Source organism: Chinchilla lanigera, unplaced genomic scaffold (assembly GCF_000276665.1).
Source record: "Chinchilla lanigera isolate Chin_1 unplaced genomic scaffold, ChiLan1.0 scaffold00074, whole genome shotgun sequence".
Classification (NCBI taxonomy): domain Eukaryota; kingdom Metazoa; phylum Chordata; class Mammalia; order Rodentia; family Chinchillidae; genus Chinchilla; species Chinchilla lanigera.
In genome coordinates this window covers 8,250,335-8,269,459 of record NW_004955475.1, presented here as the reverse complement: position 1 = coordinate 8,269,459, position 19,125 = coordinate 8,250,335, and the positions used below count along the sequence as shown (strand labels likewise).

General features: G+C 50.0%; 1 protein-coding gene across 4 annotated transcripts in view; it reads right to left on the bottom strand.

Moving 5' to 3' along the window:
- The window catches only part of Stard8 (StAR-related lipid transfer (START) domain containing 8), a 74,696-nt gene that overhangs the window by 8,860 nt on the left and 46,711 nt on the right, over nucleotides 1-19,125 (bottom strand). For 2 of the 4 annotated variants that reach the window (XM_005401590.1, XM_005401588.1), the window contains 3 exons: nucleotides 4,520-4,591; nucleotides 1,783-1,864; nucleotides 762-825 (listed from right to left, as the gene is read on the bottom strand). In XM_005401590.1, coding sequence (XP_005401647.1) covers nucleotides 762-825; nucleotides 1,783-1,864; nucleotides 4,520-4,591 — 218 coding nt within the window. Of the gene's footprint in view, nucleotides 1-761; nucleotides 826-1,782; nucleotides 1,865-4,519; nucleotides 4,592-19,125 lie in introns of those variants that run through there. The other 2 variants (XM_005401589.1, XM_005401592.2) reach the window with 2 other exon arrangements.

The window sequence follows — 19,125 nt, the reverse complement described above, 5'->3', positions numbered from 1 at the left end:
GGCAAGGTGAGGAAACTTAGGCCCACAAAGGGGAAGGAGCCTTTCCAAAGTTACTCAGCGGTCAGTGGCAGAGTAGCAACCAGGCCCCAGGGGTCTCGTGCTTCCTACACCAGGGCTCTGGCAACTTGGCTGGCTCACCTGACCGTAGTCCTCTTGGGCAAAGCCCAGAGGAAACCAACAAAATGTGTACCCACAAAACAACAGGGTCAGAAGGCCTACATTCCCCGGACGGCAGAGTTGGAAATGTGCTTGGAGGCTATTAATTCAGCCCCCCAATTCACTGGACGGATGGGCAAAACGAGGCTCAGGAGGTAGGACCACATGAGGACAAGGCTGTGGGGATCTTGACTTCTAAAATAACAGAGGGCATGATCTACTGCATTATTTTGTCCCTGTCATCTATTCAATGGATCGTAACCACTAAAAACCAAGCCGTGGGAGCAGATAGCTTTCCCTGAGGAGCAGCCATCATTAAGTCAAGTCATTGGCAAACCCAGAGGGGAGAGGTGGGCTGAGAGGGGTGGGTGAGGCCACAGCCAGGGCGCTTGTTCTCACACTCTCACCTAGAGATGAGGCTCACCAAAACCCAGGGCCCTCACAGAGCCTGCTACACAGGGGCCTCCTATATCCCCACCCAGGCCATTCTGCTCTGCTCTGGATACTCCGGATTCCTGCAGTATTGCAGCTAGTTTCACGAGTGGTTTATACACGTCATGGGTTTCCTCCACAGGTCAGAGACCCCATCCCTTACCAGGACTCACCTGCTTGCTTTGGAAATGAACCTCCAGCTGCATCGAGGCACAATTGTTCAAGGTCATCAGCCTCCTGCAACAAAATGAAAGTGTGCACCTAAGGGTCCCAAACCCATAGCCTATGAAGATCCTCTCAAGATCCCATCCACTACTTCATAAGGTCAAGCCATGAAAACTTCTCCCCACTGTCCCTGAACACTTCAGTACCCTAAACAGTGCTGAGATTATGGCCTCTTGCCCTCTAGAAGCCTACAGATATGGAAATAAACTACTACAGAACTGCGATGAGTTCAAGAACAGAGTAGACAGAAGGCGCAGGTACAAGAGGGTGGGACCAGGAACTTCCACAAAGAGAGTACAGCGAGAAAAGGTTTCCTGGAAGACAGAAACGGGATTCTGAGGGTGAGAGGAGCAGGACAGGCTGTCACAGGCTTCCACAGGAGCCTGTTACAAGAGAGAGACATGGTCAGAAAACAGACCGGTGGAAAAGGGTGGGTTGAGGCCAATCAGGGACGTCAAGGCAGACGGCAAAGGGCCTCAAGTGTCATGCTAATAAAGCTGTGCAGTTTCACATGCAGACAGTAACACATTTTAAACAGAGCAGCACCCACTTGGAGTTTTAAAAGCTGGTTCAAGTGTCTCTCAAGAGGCTGGATCCCCAGGAAGTAAGAGCAGAATACAAAGACAGTCAGCTAGGAGGATAGTTTGATAGACCAAGAAGTCATGGTTTAGCCTCAGACAAGGACTAAGCTGCCACGAAGTAGAGAGAGAATGAGTCTGAGGATGTTTGCGGAATATGAATTAAGGAGAAAAGAAACAAGTTGAGGTCTGGGGTTTCTAGCTAGCGTGACTGGGTAAGTGAGGCTGTCACAGGCACAGAGAACAGAAGGAACAACGTGACTGAGAAGAAGAGCCTTGCTCATAAACTGGGCTCCTCCTCTGTGAGGAGGTACAGGGGTTGTTTTTCTTTTCCATGGTAGAGTCCCAAGCTTGGCTTTTGGCTTCCAGGGCCTGGCCCTCAGCCCCCTACCTGCACAGGGCCCCGAGAGAGTCGTCGTCCAGAAAACCGTGGTCCTTCTTCACAGAGCCAATGTCCAAGGGAAATGAACCTTCTGTGTGTCAGAGAGAAGGAAAGATGAGTCTGGCTGTAGATCAGAAACTCATTTCCAGCAGCCCTTGGGCTGGAAAGGGGAGGCTAGGGAAAAGAGGAAGCAGGAAGGCTAGAGCTAAAGCAGAAGGGGAAAAGTCAGGTGCACTGGTGGGGACCCGTGGAGCCCAGGGTTGGCAGTGGGGGGAATGCCAGACTGAGAATAGGAGGGTTAAGCTCGACTGAAGGACCCTATTGGTCAGTGAAACAGGTCCACGGGGAACAGCAGGCCTGAAACCTTGGGTGGCTGCCAAGACTCCTCCTGAGTTCTTCTAGTCTCCCTTGACTCCTGGGCTGTTCACACAGGGAACCCCTTCCCTGGCCCAAGGTGAACTGAGGACAGTAGGGAGGAAGCAAGGCTAGAAGGGGCTGCTTGTGGGCAAATAATCCCTCAATTCCCTCTACTGTCCAGAGCAGCAGGAGCCCACTTTCCGGCCTTAGGGAAGGGATAGGAACAAGGAGGAGTTGGGAGAAGACAGAGAATCTGAGCCATGTCACAGCTCTCTGCCTTACTGATAAAACAAGCTCATTCATTCAGTGACCCATTCGACACATACTGACACTATTTCGTGGCAGATGCTGTGCAAGGGGTCAGGTATATAACAGTGAACAAGAAAAAAAAGGCCTCTACTTTCAGGGAGCTTACACTTTATAGGAAATGGATAGTACGCAATATACAAAACTAAGACAATTCGGTCACAAATACAATGAAAGACATCAGCCAGCAAGATGGGATAAAGAGGCTGGCGGAAGTGGGGATAAGGGCTTCTTGGAAAGAGGGGCTCAGCAAAGGCCTTTCTGAAGCAGTGGCTTCGAGCTGAGTCCTGAAAGACGAGAAAAGGCTGACTGGACACTGGAAAGAAGCCACATGTGGTAGCACGCATCTGTAATACCAGCTACTCAGGAGATTGAGGCAGGGGGATCGAGCGTTCAAGGTCAGCCTTGGGCAACTTAACAAGACTGTCCCAAATTTTTTGTAAAAAATTAAAAATTAAATTAAAATAACTAGGGATAGGTCGGTGGTAGAGTGCTTTAGATTCAACTTCCAGTACTACCAAAAAGGAAGGAAAGGAAGGAAGGAAGGAAGGAAGGCAGGCAGGCAGGCAAAAAAGATATGGATAATAAGGAGAAGAGAAGAGAAAGAGAGAAAGAGAGAAAGAGAGAGAGAAAGAGAGAAAGAGAGAAAGAAAGAAAGAAAGAAAGAAAGAAAGAAAGAAAGAAAGAAAGAAGGAAAGAAGGAAAGAAAGAAAGAAAAATGCAATTAGAGAGAGCACATCCAGCAGAAGTAATGCTAGCATCAAGATTCCGAGGGAGGAGCGAGCTGGTGTGAACAAGGAGTAGAAAGAAGCATGGGGTGTAGTGAGCACAGGGGAAGACTCGTAAATGGAAAATGGAAAATGTAGTCTTGACAACCGGAATATAGCATGTGGGCTTATTTCACTGTGAATGTGCTGCAGAGGGCTCAGAGGGCTTGCAGTACAGGACTGACAACCAAATCCCTTGTAGCTGCAGCGTAGAGATGCGAATACAGGAGGGCAAAGGCAGAGGCACAGAGATCAAGGAACAGGGCTGGAGTACTAGTCCAGGCAAGTAGTGAAAGTGGGTCACACAGAATGTGGCAGTGGATGTGGTTAGAAGCACATCCATTTAAGACATTCGAGAAGGAGAAAGGCCTTGCAGAAGGGGTAGGTACAGCAGATAAGGGAAACAAGCAAAGGGTGATTCCTGCAAATGGAGTGTGAGGGGAAGATGATGGTGCCACCGGGAGTTCAGTTTTAGACTTGCTAAACTCAACTTGCCCACTGGACATCAGTGGAGATACGTAACTGGAGGCTGAATAGATGAAGTGGGAGCTTGGGAATGAGGTCTAGACACAGACGTTTGGGAGTCATCAGAGTACAGATGTACTTGGACACGGATCTCATAGGAAGGAAGTATTGAGACAATAGAGGACCCACGGGGGGGGTATCCTAACATTCAGATATCACTTGGAGGGAGCAGAGTCAGCTCAGGAGACTGAGAGCAGCAGAGAGGCTGCAAAGAGAGGGGAGGTGTTCCAGAAACCAACGGAAGGAGTGGCCACCTGCATGTTGGTGAAAGCTGCGGTCAGGATGAAGACTAGGAAGTGAACACTGAATTTGACCACATGGTTAGATTAACAAAGTGAGGGGAGGGTAAAACCAGAGTGTGGTAGAGGTGTGGGAAAAAGAGAGGCAAGGAAATAGCAAATATTAAAAACTCTTAAATCAAAATGAAGAGAAATGAGGCCATCACCGTGGACAAAGTGAGGTCTGGGCTGGACAGGTAGAGTGGATAATTCCAGAATGTATCCTTCACACTGCATCAGTGTGAATGGTTATCCTAGGAGTGCAGTGGCCCTGGGCACGACACGGTCTTTTAAGACATAGCTGACACCAGAGCTTGTGGAACCTGCTGACAACAATCCAGGAAAGAGGTGACAGTGTAGGAGGGAGCAGTTGCAACCAGCAGGAGAGGGTCCGCACAAACGTGAGCAGGTCCAGGACACACAGCTTCTTGTGTGGCTGGAGAAAGGGTCCGATCTGCACGTGTACAAAGGGAGATTTAGAATGGGGGAGGGCAAGGAATGGAGTAGCCTTACCTTCAAAACGCTGAGCATACTGTGGGAATCCTGTAGCTCGGAGCCATTCACAGGCTCTTTTGGCCTCTGCTTCTAGAACAGAATGGGGAAAGAAATAGGCAGACAGTGTGGGGTTAGTAGGGGCTGGTGCCCTCTGGGTACAGGCTGCATCATCGCCACCAGATGGGAACATTAAGTCTGGGTGGTCCAACATGGCAAGGGAAGCACAGAGGGACTGATACCTTTGCTCCAGGGCACACTCAGTGAAAGCACCCTGGGCTGCTCCCTATCCTGGCTACAGTGTTCATGAGCCTCACTCCCTGCCTCGCCCCTCCATGCCACACGTTTGCACCCCCTTCTGGAGGACAGAACTCAACTCCAACAGTAACTCCCAGGATCATCTGGGGTCAAGGAGTAAAGCTGGGCTAAGAAGCCATACCTATGTCCTCTCCCTTAGGATTGCTCAGAGAGCTATTCCCTTCCACTGCCCCAGGCAGAGTGCCTGAGTCTGGCTAGGAGAGAAGAAATACTTAACAATATTTATTCCCTTTCTCATCATCATACTTAATATCCTCCAGTACTTTGATAGCCAGACCTCACTTAATGTACACAGTCATCTACAAAGGTTTCACTAGCCCCAGAGCACAGACACATAAACAGTCTCAGAAAGGAAGAGACGTGTCTACGGTCCTGTAGTTGACAAAGTAGTAGCACTGGGGTTGAAGGCCAAGTTCAGTCGGCCTCCAGTTCCAGCTTCCTGCCCTGTTGACAGCAGCTTCCATAGTGTTCTTCCCTAACCACTCAGCAAGCCCCCCCAGCTCTCCTCTGCGCCTCGGCCGACTAGTGGCACAATCCAGCAAGGAGTGCTGTGCTGCCACAGTGATGGCCTGTGGGAGGCTTGGTGGCCAATAGCAAGGACAACTTCCAGTCTCTGCTCTGGGACTGCACGGCACAAAGCTGGGCCCTGCTGCCAGGCTCAGTGGAGATGTGCAGCTGGACTGAAGCCATGGAAGAGGCCCTCGTGGTCACCAGAACAGGCTGAATACCAGAAGCAAAGCTCTGCGAGTTTCCAGGCAACTGTTTGCTCCCTACCCAGGTGGTGTGAAGGACTGGTGGGGCTGGGACCATGGACTGTGGTCCCATGGACTGTGCATTTGGTAGGAAAAGGCTTCTGGCTTCAACAGAGCTGCTGTGGCCATGGAGTCCTGCCCTCGACTCTTCCTCCATTTCCTTAGTGTCCATGGCCAGTATCCCGCTGGCCCTACTGGCCAGTGGACTCCAAGGAGACTGGTGGGGCTTTTCCAAGACAGGAAGTGTTGTCTCTTTCCAGTGCTCTGTTCATGAGGAAATCCAGAAGAGACTGTGACAGTCGGGACTGGTGAGATAAAGAACTCTTACAACAGTAATTCAGAGACGCTGGGCAAATACACAAGAGAGGAAAGAGTAGAACAAGGCAGAAGGCAGTCAGAAACTATGATAAGGCCCTCACGGATCACATATTGCTAAGGACTGGCATGGAGAAGAGAGAGAAGACAGGGACTGGGCAGACAGTAACTCCTGTGGATTGCCAGGAGTGCACTCATCAGGTCAGCACCGACCCTAGTGTCTGTCTCTACCTATAGCTGTAGCCAAGTTTGCTCAAGTCTAAGATCCATGAAGATTGCTGTGGGATCACACAACTGTATACACCTCCAGATGCCTCAGTCTGTGCATGCACTGCATCTGCGTGTATGTGTTCTATCTTACTGCAACACAAGCGTGTATGTGTTCTATCTTACTGCAACTTTCTTACCTATGAGATGATTCAGGAATCAGCCGGACCTCTGACAGAGCCTTACTAGTAATACCTCAGCTTGTCTGGCAGGGGGCGATGAAGGCCGGAGAAAGGATCCACCTCTCAGGCCAGGGGTGGTCTGGATGATGTGGTGAGACCAGTCCAGAGAGGATTTGAAGTACAAGATTTTGCTGCTAGGACAGCTGAGCTGAATGCCACAATCACTTCCCAGTCCCCAATTCCTGCCACACCCCCAGAAAAGGCACTTCCTTAATCTCAGTGCCTCTCCTCTTCTGGCACCCAGCTCGGCTTTCCTGTCATTAGGACAAAATGACCAAAAGATAGGCCAGGTCAGAATTTCCAGACAGGTGGGCACAAAAGGAGATGATGATCCCTAAAGGGTCAAAAATCTGGTACAGCCACTCCAGGCAAGGCAGTCAATCTCCCAAACATCAGGAACACACCCTTGAAATGCCATTGCAGGCTTCACGCATTGTGGCTAGAGGTGGAAGGAAGGAGAGGGAGAGACGTACCTTCCTCCACTATTCCTCCCTTCCTGAGCCAGAAAAACTTAAGAAAGTGCAGTCAGGAAACCCCAAAGCTTACACATCTGCACCATCTGTCCAGGTCACGAAGCTCACACAGTGTGACAAGCTACCTGCTCCACTGATGCCAGAGTTGGCAGGGAGAGACCAGGTCACTCAGATGGGTGCCGAATTTGTTCATTCCCACCTAAAGCCTTCCAGCACACTGCTACTCAAAGTACGGTCCCGGGCCATTACATGGACCCTTGTTAAAAAGGTAGAATCCCAGCCCCTTCCCCTCCCCAGATCCACTGAATCACAATATGCACTTAATAAGACTTTCTGTCAATTTGCACACACATTAAGGTTTGGGGAGTGCTGCTCTAAATCACAGAGCTCAGTGATTCTTACTCCTGGACACACACATTAGAATCAGCTAGGAAGCATTTAAAAAAAATAATACCAGCACTCCCCCTTCCCTAGGAGGGGGCTTCCCAGAAGGCTAATTTAATCAGTCTGTGCTAGGAATCTACATTAAGGGTTTTTTTTGTAGTGTAGTATGTCATACTGAGGCTCAAAGGACCACTCCAAGGTCGCTCAGAGTTAAATGTCATGGCTGAGAGTACAGCCCTGATCTTTTAATCTCACATTCACTGTTTTACTCCATTATATTAATATTAGTGCATCTGCTCTCAGACTCCAGATAAGCAGGGAGTTTAGACTCAAAGGAACCAATCCTAAGGCCCCAAACTGTTTTTCTGCTCCTTCAAGACTAGTGGAGTCAACAGCTGGGTTGAAATCCTGATATCAGCCAGGTGCAGGGGTGCACACCTATAATCCCTTGGGAGGCTTGGGAGGCTGAGGCAGGAGGATCACAAGTTCAAGACCAGGCTGGACAACTGAGCAAGACCCTGTCTCAAGCTAAAAACACACAAAAGGGCTGGGTGTGTAACTCGGTGCTAACAAAGGCCGGGGTACAATCTTCAGTAGGCAAATGGAAAAAAAAGTGCCGATGTCCAGTTACTAGAGCTTTGACCTAGGCAAGTTGTATAACTACTTCATGTCTCCATTTTTTCCCTCTGTAAAATGGGGGTCATTGCCTCCAATTCTTACAGTACTGAGAGCATTAAATAAAATACCAGCCAAAACAAAAGCCCCTAGCACATAGAACCAAGCACTCAACAAATTCGTTCCCTCCCGACTCTGATTCTGTGGAGTCCCACAGAGAAAGACAAAGTAGAGAAAGGCTCGGCTAGCATTCCCCTGAGGTCTGGGCAATGGCGGCACCATAGCACTCAGAACCAGAGCCAAATGGCCCAGGGGCAGTGAGGTTAGGAGGTGCGGAAGTTTCAAAGAGCCTGCAATTGCTCCAAAAGACAAAGGAACGAGGGAGTTTGGAGGAGGACTACGGAACAAATTCTCCAGCAGCCCTCCTTAGCAGGAATCTAGAGAATGTAATGGGTTATTACTGAACAGGATCAGGGACACTGGCTCCTGACACTATACCATCTCATGAAACGCTGGGAAGCCCTGAGGCTCCCTCCAAGATAGGACAGTCAGGGACATATGATTAAGGGCTAAACTAAGGTACTTTGCCTTTGTCCCTCTAACCCATCCCAGCCTGCTCAAACTGGGCCAGGAGTGACCCCACCCCCACCTACAGTAGAGTCAATTCCCCTAAGGCTGGAGCCCAGGCTGCCCAGACAGACAACTGGCTTATGTGCCCAGCGGCAAGAGTGACACCGGGCAGGCTGCGGCAAGTGAGATAGGAATGTGCGGCTCCTGGCCCTAACCTCTGTGTCCAGATGTGCAGATTCCAGGGCACGGCTGCCAGAAGTTTCAACTGCTATATTCTGCATGCCATGCTCTGGTCAAAGCTAAGGTGATGTGCCAGGGCAGGCCAGTGGCAGCGTTCATCTGGAACACACTGGATTTCAAGGAGATTGAAGTCCCAAATCCCTCCCCGGGGAGGGGCCCAGCTGATCTGAGTCCTAAGAAGCAGGGGATAGGACATACTAGAAAGTTCTGGAGAAAAATTAAACCTAAGAGCCATACCCACAGGTTCCCTGGAGAGAGTGTCAAAGAAGGAATGGCTGAGCAGCAGCAAATGGCTTTAGAAGTCAATGAAAATATCCACACCTACATTTATATAGACCACATACCAGAGATTCTCTTAGCACAGAAGGGAATGATGCAAAAAAAAAAAAAATTGACTTCTAATTTTGACAAACACTATGTGAATGAATGTAGAGTTTACAGATCCATGAAAAAGGCAGCAACATCTCTCTCTAAAGAAATGCAATAAAACCCAAAGATGGTAAATTGGGGAAAAATCCTTTTTCCAATCAAGCCAGCTTCCGTCTCACTGCTTAAGTCATCTTAGTCCACTAGCTTCCTTCTCTAAATTGCGGTTTCCGTATCCATACAATGGGGATTAACAACTCTCCTGCCAACCTCTGTGGTTAAGGCTGCTGTGAGGATGTGATGGAGCCTTTTGCTATCTGTAAGGTGGCGGATGAAAGTTATCATTAGAGAGGACTAGTTTGGCCAGGACTAGGTGAACTTTGTAATCACATGGTCTTTAAGGCACACAGATCTGTGCTAGTTATAAAGTGAGAGCAGAAAGCTAGGGGGAAGAAAGAAGCAAGGAGACGGTAGGAGGTAAGACCTTCCCCAGCCAATGTCACCAGCCTCACCCCCAGGCCAGGTACCGCCCCCTCACACCATGATTGGGCAATCAAGTCCTTGTGCCTTGTTCTCACTTAATGAGCTGTGAGATGGCTGCCGGGGTTCAGCCTGCTTTTTCCTAACCAGAGAGTCCAGCGCAGGCCTGGGAGCCATGTTAAGACACAGGGCCCAAGGCAATGTCGCTGGGGCCCACATGAAAGTGTCCCTTGTTATGCTCTTGGGTATGCCATTCCGTTCCTCCTTTGCCCTCAATTCTGGATGCACATTAGCTCCTGGAGAGCTTTGCAAATGCCAGGCCCCAAGCCCTACCCATGACTAATTAAATTAGACTCTGGGGATAGGATTAGTGTTTCGTTTGTTTCCTTGTTTCTGAGAGCTCTCCAGGTGATTCCAGAGAGTACCCAAGACAAAGAACCCCTGCCTGAAACACTCATGGCCAACTAAACAGCCACAGAGAGAGGAGCCTGAAGAGAGTAGCCAGAGGGCAGGCTCAGGCCTGAATGCTTGGGGCAGCAGAGAGCAATAAGCACTAGTATAAAGCTGTGTTCCGTTCAGTACATGCACCTCCTCCGTAAGACAAAGGTAAACTTCCTGTACCGCAAACATTATACTAATAAAATGTCTAATAATAAGCACTAATGTGAATGCATGTGACTGGGGGAGGTATGAGGGTGTTTGTGAAGGTAATTTATTCAAACTGTTAGCTGACCCGCTCCATAAGGTAAGTTTCAGGGAATGTATTGGTCTTCTTTACTTCTTAACCTCCTGTTTGAAAAGGCATCTCCTCCATGATCCTCACTCGAGGAGGTGTGCCTCCCAAACAGGGTGTGATATAAGCATTGTGCTCTCCCACACTCAGCGAGCCCAGGAGGAAAGGCAGTGTCCTGAGGGGCAGGGAAGGATCTGGGATGCCACTGTCTATGTGACCACCCAAGTTTTCGGGGTAGGCTCTAGGAGGCCAAGCTAGGAGGCAGGCAGAGGGGCTATCTTACCACTGCATCTGGGAAATGCTAGGTTGATCCAAGGCCCATTTCCTTTGCCTACTCACCACCCCCAGGGTCAGAGCCTTCTCAAGGAAGAGATGCTGGACTTTGGGAGCGATCTTATATCTCAGAGACTATCATCCTCAGCTCTAGACCCCGACTGTTTAGGACAGTTCCTCCTACCCTTGCACAAGGACACACTAAGGGGCTAGACCGAAAGAAGCCACCCACCCTGGCGCAGGGCTGCAATGGCTCAGAGGGGTGTGCTTCATTCTAATTTGCATAAAGATGTCCTCTACATTTGCAGCAGCCTTGGCAAAGATGCTGCAGCAGGGGACTGGCTTTGCTACCTCTCTCTAGGGGGATACAGAGAAAGGCCCCTCACTGAAAACTAGCGGACCACTAGGACTTCCCTTCCTGAATACACACTCAGAGAGGCCTGCAATATCCTGATCACTGGGAGGTGTGGCACACTCACTGTCTCTGTCTGCTCCTGCTGCTACTCTTAGCTGGAATTGCCACTCTAACTTGATTCTTGCAGGGGCAGGAGGCATAGGGAGAAAGGGAGACAAGACCAAAATAGCTCCCATCCCACATTCCAAACCTCCCTGGAGCGCCACCGCAGCAAGGCACTGTTTCAGCTGGCCTACATCGGCAGTGCTAGACCTTGGCTGGCCTCCAGTTTGTCAGGTCACAGGGCAGAACTCAAGCCCTGCTGCACCTGTTAGGATGCCAGCCTCAATCTCAGTGGGAATACAGCTGGATGCCAAGCTCTGGGGCCCATCTGAACAACGCTTGTGGAGTTTCCCTGCACGAATGAGGCACTACTAAAGCAAACAGCCCAGAGGGTCCTGTGGGGTTAGGTGGCAGCAAAATGAAGCCACTGAGTCTGTGCTGGCCGGTTGACAGCGGGGTTGTGTGTGGGGCTCTACCCTCTAACATACCTCTCTCCTTGAAGCTTTACGTGCACTAGATAGTCTCTACCACTGGGATTCCCACTCAGGCACAATTTCTGCTCCACGGGACATTTGGCGATGTCAGGAGACATTTTTGGTCATCCCAGCTAAGTGGGGACTGAAGTGTGTGGCCATGAAGGTCAGCCTCCACCTCACCTGGGGCATCAGGTAACTCAGGCAGCCCCACCCCACCTTGGCAATGCCCTGGTGGAGTGAGGTAAAGAATGGATGTAACAGTCAGTGGAGCTCCTTTGCTTTGCGGACATCTCACAGGGTCAAACACGGAGAGGCTGGCAGTTCTAGTTTAAAGTTTTTGTAAATACGGAAATTAAACAAGAAACCCCTAATCGTGGCTCCCTACCCCCAGCCACGGAGTTGTGGCCTGAGTCCTATAGGCGGACGTAAATGAGAGAGACATATGAGGTCAAACCAGACATCTGCCCCACTGGAGTACTTCAGAAACTGGGTCCAGAGACAGCCCAGCCTGTGGTCTCCTAGGCTAGCAATTGACACAGCAGGACCAAAGCAGACAGCTGACATTCCTGCCCAGCTCAAGGCTTCAGTGTGACAATGAAGGTCAAAGCTGCCACCTGCTCTGCTGTAGCTGCTCCACTAGGGAGCTTGCCTCCAGGGGCTCCCCAACCCAGTCCCAGGTGCTCCGACAAGGTCACGGTGACAAGGAAAGCTAGGTCTTTTAATAAACCATGTGCTACTCCACCGTCTCTAGTCTCCAGCCTAGAGGCAAGAGATGCCAGCCAAACTGGTCTGGGGCAGATGTTCAACCAGCAGTGACTGCTCTCCACCGTGGTTTGGGTCCAAAGTATTGCAGTAAAGGTCAGGCCAACTGCCTTTCTGGCCTTTGCTCCATTAGTGACTGGTGTGTAAACTTAGGTAAGCCACTATCCTTGTTTGAGCTTTAGTTCCCGTCTTCTAAGAGCCGTTCCCAAAACCTACAGCCAGAGCAGAGGTATGTGTGACTGGCAACGGCTGATTCAGTAGAGGGTGCTATTTTCCCCCTCCACATTCTTTTCTGGGGGACCTAAGCAAGGGTCCACATTGGCAGGCCGAGACTAAGCCCATTCTCTGAGCTCTCTTGATATTATTGTCTCCAAAAACACCAGCCACGCAGGTCTCAAGTCATCCTTGTCTTCCTCTTTTCTCACATGTACTTAGTCACTGCCTCTTAACAACTTTTCCATCAAACGGTCAGGGTTTCCCATGTTCAACTGTGTGCTAGGTTCCCATGCCTGAATTACTTCCCCGCTCCCTGTTCCCAGCCGCCAGCCTTTCCTTACAATGGGCTGTCCTGCCAGCTTCTTCTCCCTAGAGCCCAGCTCTAACCTGGTCACTCTCCTACTCTGCTACCTAACAGGTTCCCCATTGCCCATAGCCTGGGGCAGACAGCACACTGTTTTCTCCCTGACACCCAGGACCTGCACATTCTAAACCCCCTACCTGATTTAAATTGCAAATTCCTATGGATTTATCAAGATGTTCAAACATCCCAACTGATGAACCTTCCCCTGCCTTCCCTCTCACCAACCCCCACCAATGGCTTGTGTCACTTAAGTGGCCTCAACATTCTGGTATCTTCTCAGCAGCATGTGGGTCTCTCTCCCCCACTCGACTGACAGCTCCATGCCACTGGGTCCTATCGGTCTCGGTGTCCCCACAGCAGTATGGTAAAGGCTGCTGAATCTTCTGGCAACACATAGACAAGAAGCTCTGCTTCTCGACTGAACAGCATGCAGGCTTCTGCTTCTAGTCCCTCGTCTGGTACCGGCACAGCACAAGACACAGAGCTGAGTATACACCTTTCAACGGAAGTACTGCTGCTTTGACTGGCAGAAATCTTGCTCCACGATAGAAACCATAGGACCAGCAAACCAGATCCAGGTGTGAGAACAGAAAACGAGTTCTGCCTATCAGAATGTGGAGGGGTTCTGACATGAAGGAGTATTCATCTCTGCCACCCAAACTCAAGTAAGGGTACTCGAGTTCACCTGAGAGAAGGGGCATGTGCTATCTCCTGCTTCCTTCTCTTGGCCTGCAAAGTCTTGGTTATTTTGACCCTGTGCCACTACCTCTGTGTCCCACCCCCTTGCCTACTTCCCTTTCCTTTGGCTGAAGCCAAATATAAACTCCCGGGCAGGAAATGCCTTGAAGGAGCCTGGCCTCACCCTGAGATCTAGAAAAAATTGTCTTTGACAGAAAGGAAATGGGCCTCAGAAAAGTGGCCTCCTCACAAAGCCAGCAGACTCAACCCCTCCCCGAATCCCTGTGTTGAGCCAGAGGGAGCACAGAGCACAGGGCTGAGGTAACAACCTGCGTGCTAGCGCCATGGGTGGGCCAAGGGAAGGAGAACCAAAAATGGTGACCTGCCGGTTGGGTAAGGCCTACAAACATCAGGCTGTGAGGCACAGGGAGAAAAGGCTAGCAATCTGAAGATGGCTTTTTAAATGGTGATTGCTCATTAATGATAATATGTATGATACTGGAGGTAATCACTAATAGTAATTAATAACAGACACTAACTGCTATTGAATACCTACTTCGTGTCAGGCCTTGTGCCAAGGACCTTACACAGGTCATACTGGGCAAGTTACTTATATTCCCTATGTTTCGGTGTCTTCATTTGCAAAATAGAGATATAGCCCTAGTACCTACAGGAAGTTTTTGCAAGGATAAAAATGTAATAATAATAGCCTCAATACACTGGGCCATTATTACGTCTCAGGCATTTATTTAGGTACTTTCTAAATGAACTGACCCATTGAATGTTCACGAGAACCCCGTCAAATAAGCATTCCAATACTGCCTGTTTTACAAACTAGGAAACCAAGGCCCAGATATATGGAGCAACTTCCCAGCGTTGGCAGCCAAGAAGCGATGGGCCAAGATGCAAATCTAGGTGATCTAGTTCCAGAGTAAGAATTACCAAATTCAAATAGGCTTCAGTAAATGAGGGGAGTGGCCCACAGCATGCACGTGTGCCCCCCACCAGGGTTTTGCAGTATGAACCTTTAGCTTGAAGTAACTTTCCACCAGTAAGGAAAGCACTGACCCATCTCATTGATTTGGTCCCGGCAACAACCTGTCCAAAGCAATGCCTGTTTCATACATGGGGAAACTGAGGCCATGAAAGGTTACGGGCTTCTACTGAAGCTCATGTGAGACCAGAAGCCCACCTAAATACACAATCCCCGCTCGCTCCTTCAGAAAGGCTCGGAAGGGTGACCAGTTCCCATTTCAGCCTCTCTCAGCCCTCTCCTCTAAAGCTGTGTGTGTACCCAAATAATAGTACCTGAGCACCTATCAGTACCAGGCCTATGCTGGGCCCCAAAGTCTGAAAACACAACAAAAGCTGGACTTTCTTGGAGTACTTAGCCGCCAGATCCATTCTGAGGCTGAGGAAGGAAGCTTACAGCCCCAAAGGAGACTGAGATGAGAACGCTGGGCGGAGGGAGATCTGGACAACTCTTCCACCTACACATTTCCCAATTTGAGCATGGGCCACATGAGCTGAAGGGATCACAAGTATTAATCCAGCCAGCCTCCTGCCTGCCCTTGCCCACCCACGCCTTCTAAATAATGTAATCTGGTTGTCAAGACAGCACATTAAAATGTCTCCTTTTCCCTAATACCACCCAGCGCCCTGCTCTCCTCCTTCCATTATGCTGGAGGGTGCTAATGTGGCAGGCCTAGTGCTGATGCAGAACCCACCCCCAGCCCAAACTCCCACCCGCATGCCCTTATCCCCACCCTAATAAGGCTCTACTTTAGAACATCAAGAACCCACTCCTTCCTGTCTTCCTGCCTTCCTGCCTTGCAATATCTGCCTGCCCTGGAGGCAGTGAGGGCGCACAGCAAGAGACAAAGACCTGAAGGCTGGCTACCCAGGGATGACTGATATCTGCTCGGTGTGATGAGCCCTAGGGGAGAGCAGGGAGACCCAAATCTCTGTTCTTTCCTCCTGGCCAGGCATCTGAAGAGAGAGGGGCATGGCCTAGCCATTAAGGATGTAGGAGGTAGAGTCGGGCATCCTGGGTCCTGATCCTCTCCCACCACTTGTTGTGTGACTTTGGGCATGTTCTTCCTTTAGCGTCTCTTTACTCAGTTTCTTTATATGGAAAATGGGGAAGATGATAGCCTTACAGAATCATCACAGGGGCTAAGTATGTTAAAATGTGTCAAGGATTTAGAGGTGCTCACTATTATTACCACTGGTATTCTTATCACTATGATAATCTCTTACAGTGTCACAAATACCACTAATGGCAACCAGCAGAAGGAGCCCTATGGGTGGGGCCAGCCAGGGACAGCTTTTCTGGATGACGTAGAATCAAAAGTGACAGAAAAGGCCAGATCTAATGCCTAGAGGTAGCAGGTCTGAGCCCTGCACATCTCCAGGTCAGTGAAAAACAACAAATTGACATGGTTGCAGAAAGCACTATTAAAACAATAGTAGTGGAAAGAATTTGACTTGCATTTATGGATCAAATACTCAACTCTGGGGGCCGGGGATATAGCTCAATGGCACAGCGCCTGCCTAGCAAGCACAAGGTCATGAGTTTGATTCCCATACCACCAAAAAAGCCCCCAAAACAAAACAAACAAAAAAACCCACCACCACCACCAACAAAAACCACGCTGAGACTTATTTTAAAAATAAAAAAAAATACTCAACCTTATAAGGTAGGTACATATCTCCATTTCACGGCTGACCAACGAAGGCTCAGAAAGGTGTAGTAATTTGCCTCCAGTCACCCAGAGCTGTGTGTACGTCACCACAACAGCCCCACTTCGTGTATGCCTCCGGATAGGCTATGATTCTGCTGCACTCTTGCGCTTTTGCCACATTTCCCTCTTTGTTTGTCCCACTGAAAAGGCCCTGCTGAGGTGGGGGCTGCTCACACCACATGTTTGGGGTCAAGTTCTTCCTACAAGAACTCAGCAGAACATCGAGTTCCAGGTACCTGCCTATCTCATACCTCCGATAGGCCAGCCTCTGAGCAGTCCAGATTAAGGGAAGGAAATCCTAGGCCACTTCCCCAGGAGGTCACTCCTGTTACCACGGGAACAGAGTTACAGCCTGGGCAGAGGTTCCTCTGTGGTAGGGAAGCTGCCGAGTCAGCCCCAGCTGCCTTGGCTGCTGGGTGTGGTTTGGGGAAAACAGACGGGGCTGTGTGTCAGGAGACCTGGGTTCCAAATCCTCCCCACTGGAGACCATCCCCTTTCCCTCCATTCCCTGACCTCAGCTTGGTATCACCAAGGCTCACCCCGTGGGGATTGTACGGTCTACTTTACTGGGTTGCTCTGAGAACAGAGCGCACTCCTGGAAGTGAAAGTGCCCTAGAAACTAAAGAAATAGGAGGACTCATCGTTGTCATTTTCATCAACTGCTCGGGGAAGGAATGACTGAGTTGGTGTTTCTCCCTGTCTGATTCACTCTTGCAGGCCCCACTGTGGGCATGGCTCACACTCATTTCCGGCTTCAGGACTTCCTAAAATATCCCCTTCTCTCCACCCCCACCAGCTCCAGCGATGAAGGCAAGTGGCAGAAAAGCAGGGTGTGCTGGAATCATGGAAACCGGCTGGACCTGAACAACCAACAAATCAGAAAGTATTGTACTGTGCAGATTTCACATCTATCTGGCACCACCAGAACAAGACTATAGAGATGCCATCCTCAAAGGTTCAGACTAGAAATAAATGGAGGAGAGTGAGGAGCTTCCAGTGCCCCATTTCCTGCCTCCACTTGTTAAGGGCGCCACAAAATAGTAGCATGCGGAGGGGATAGTGACAAGGCTGGGAAGGAGGCGATCCCATTTCCGAAAGGAACACTTGGAAGAGCTGAGGTTGTTTAGCTTGGAGAAGACACAGAGGGACTTGAGTTTTGTCTTCAGACCCCTGAATGTCAGAAAGAGCAGACAGGGTCTCTCAGTGGTCCCAGAGGGCAAAACTGGGACCCAGGAATAGAAGCCCTGGGGAGACACAGTTAAGTTCAACATTAAATAAAGCTTTCAGACTCTCAATGGTCCGAAGTTACTGCTTGAAACATATGGCACTCCCAGGTACTGAGGATAGTGAGCATGAACTCCACCAAGTACAGGGCAGGAAGACTAGAGCTTGGGCCTGGTAGCCACACGAGGCATTCTCCCCTGTACTCTTGTCTGCGTGCCTACCTCTGGGGGGACGGTAGAAGACATTAAGGAGATCAGAGCTGGCCAGGCCCTCCCTGCTTCCCAGAGGCCTGGGATCCCAGGAGCACCTTCAGGTTGGTGCTACCCAGGAGGAACAGGTCACTCATTAACATGTGCCTCAAAGGGTCAGAAGGTGGCCTCTTGGAAGAGATACAGCACAAGGAGGGCGCTAGAGAGCAAACTTTACAAAAGCCCATGCCTAAGGAGAACCCAAGTTGTGGCAGTTTAGGGTTTAGATAGCCCAAACTACCCCGGGCCACTGAGGGTATTTAATGACTGAGCTTGGCTGAATTTGAAGCCAGGCCTCCATTGCTCTGTGGACAAGAAGGTCTTGGGTGGAAACACATACCTGCACAGCTAGAAGGAAGCCCTAAGCCTACGCCATCTCCCTGCCCAGTTTACAGATGTGAAAACTGAGGCACAGAGAAAGCAAACATCTTCCCTAAAGTCCTTCATAGAGAAGAAGAGTCAGAAGCCAAGTTTTCGTACTTCGTAGTAGGAAACTGTGTAGTGATGAGGCTCTAAATGTTGGTTCCTTCTCTTCCCACTGAAACAACAGAAAACTGCTTGTGGTCTAGAGCTTTCTAAATTGGGTCTGGGTTCTGGTATGACCTTTCCAACTCCACTGCTTGTCTAGATACAGGCTCTCTGAGGAAGGCATTCTCCACCACAGAGGCCCTCAGCCTCTTAGCTCCTCCCCACCCCAGCCTGCTGTGAAGAGACCCACAGCCGTGCTCAACACACACACACACACACACACACACACACACACACACACACGAGACCTCACCCTATGTCCAGCAACAGTAGACCCTTTGGGAGGGCATTTCTTGCTCTTTTAGACTGTCAAACTGAGACCAGAAGGTCAGCTGTTTCTGGAAACACCCGCACCCCTTCAGACTCCGATGCTAAAAAAACCCTTGCCCATCCAAATCCCTATCAACTCAACTCCCCTGCTGTTTTCAATGCCACCCAGGCCAAACATGTATCTTTCACATAATGTGAATAGCTACTTCTGTTGGCCCAGGCAAAGGACAGAGGGCAGAACTTTAATTGGTCCCAGAAGTTCCTGTAACTGAATGTTTGTCAGTGTCTCCTTGGGGGAAGCGAAGGGTTTAGGATGGGGTCCCTTTAAGGCCTGGGGTGGACAGGGAGTTAGTTAATGGCCATCCTCTAGAGGTGACTTTCCAAGGTGATTATTATGTGGCTCAATCATTAACCAAGCAGTGGCAGGACCCCAAGCTTGTTGGAAAGGGGCCACTCCTTTCCCAAGGACAGTCCAAGAGCAGGAAGCTGCAGTCAGGCAGAGCATTCCTGGGGTCTTTCTGTACCTCTCAGACAGGTTGCAGGAGGGTGGGTGGGAGCAGAGGCCTATACTGACAGAAGCATTCCCTCAGCCCTGTACAGAGGTGGAGGAGGGCTGGCCCGGAAACGGAGGAAGTCAGCACACCCTTGCTGGGGCAGGAGGAAAGAGAGACAGTGAGGGGTTTTATCATGAA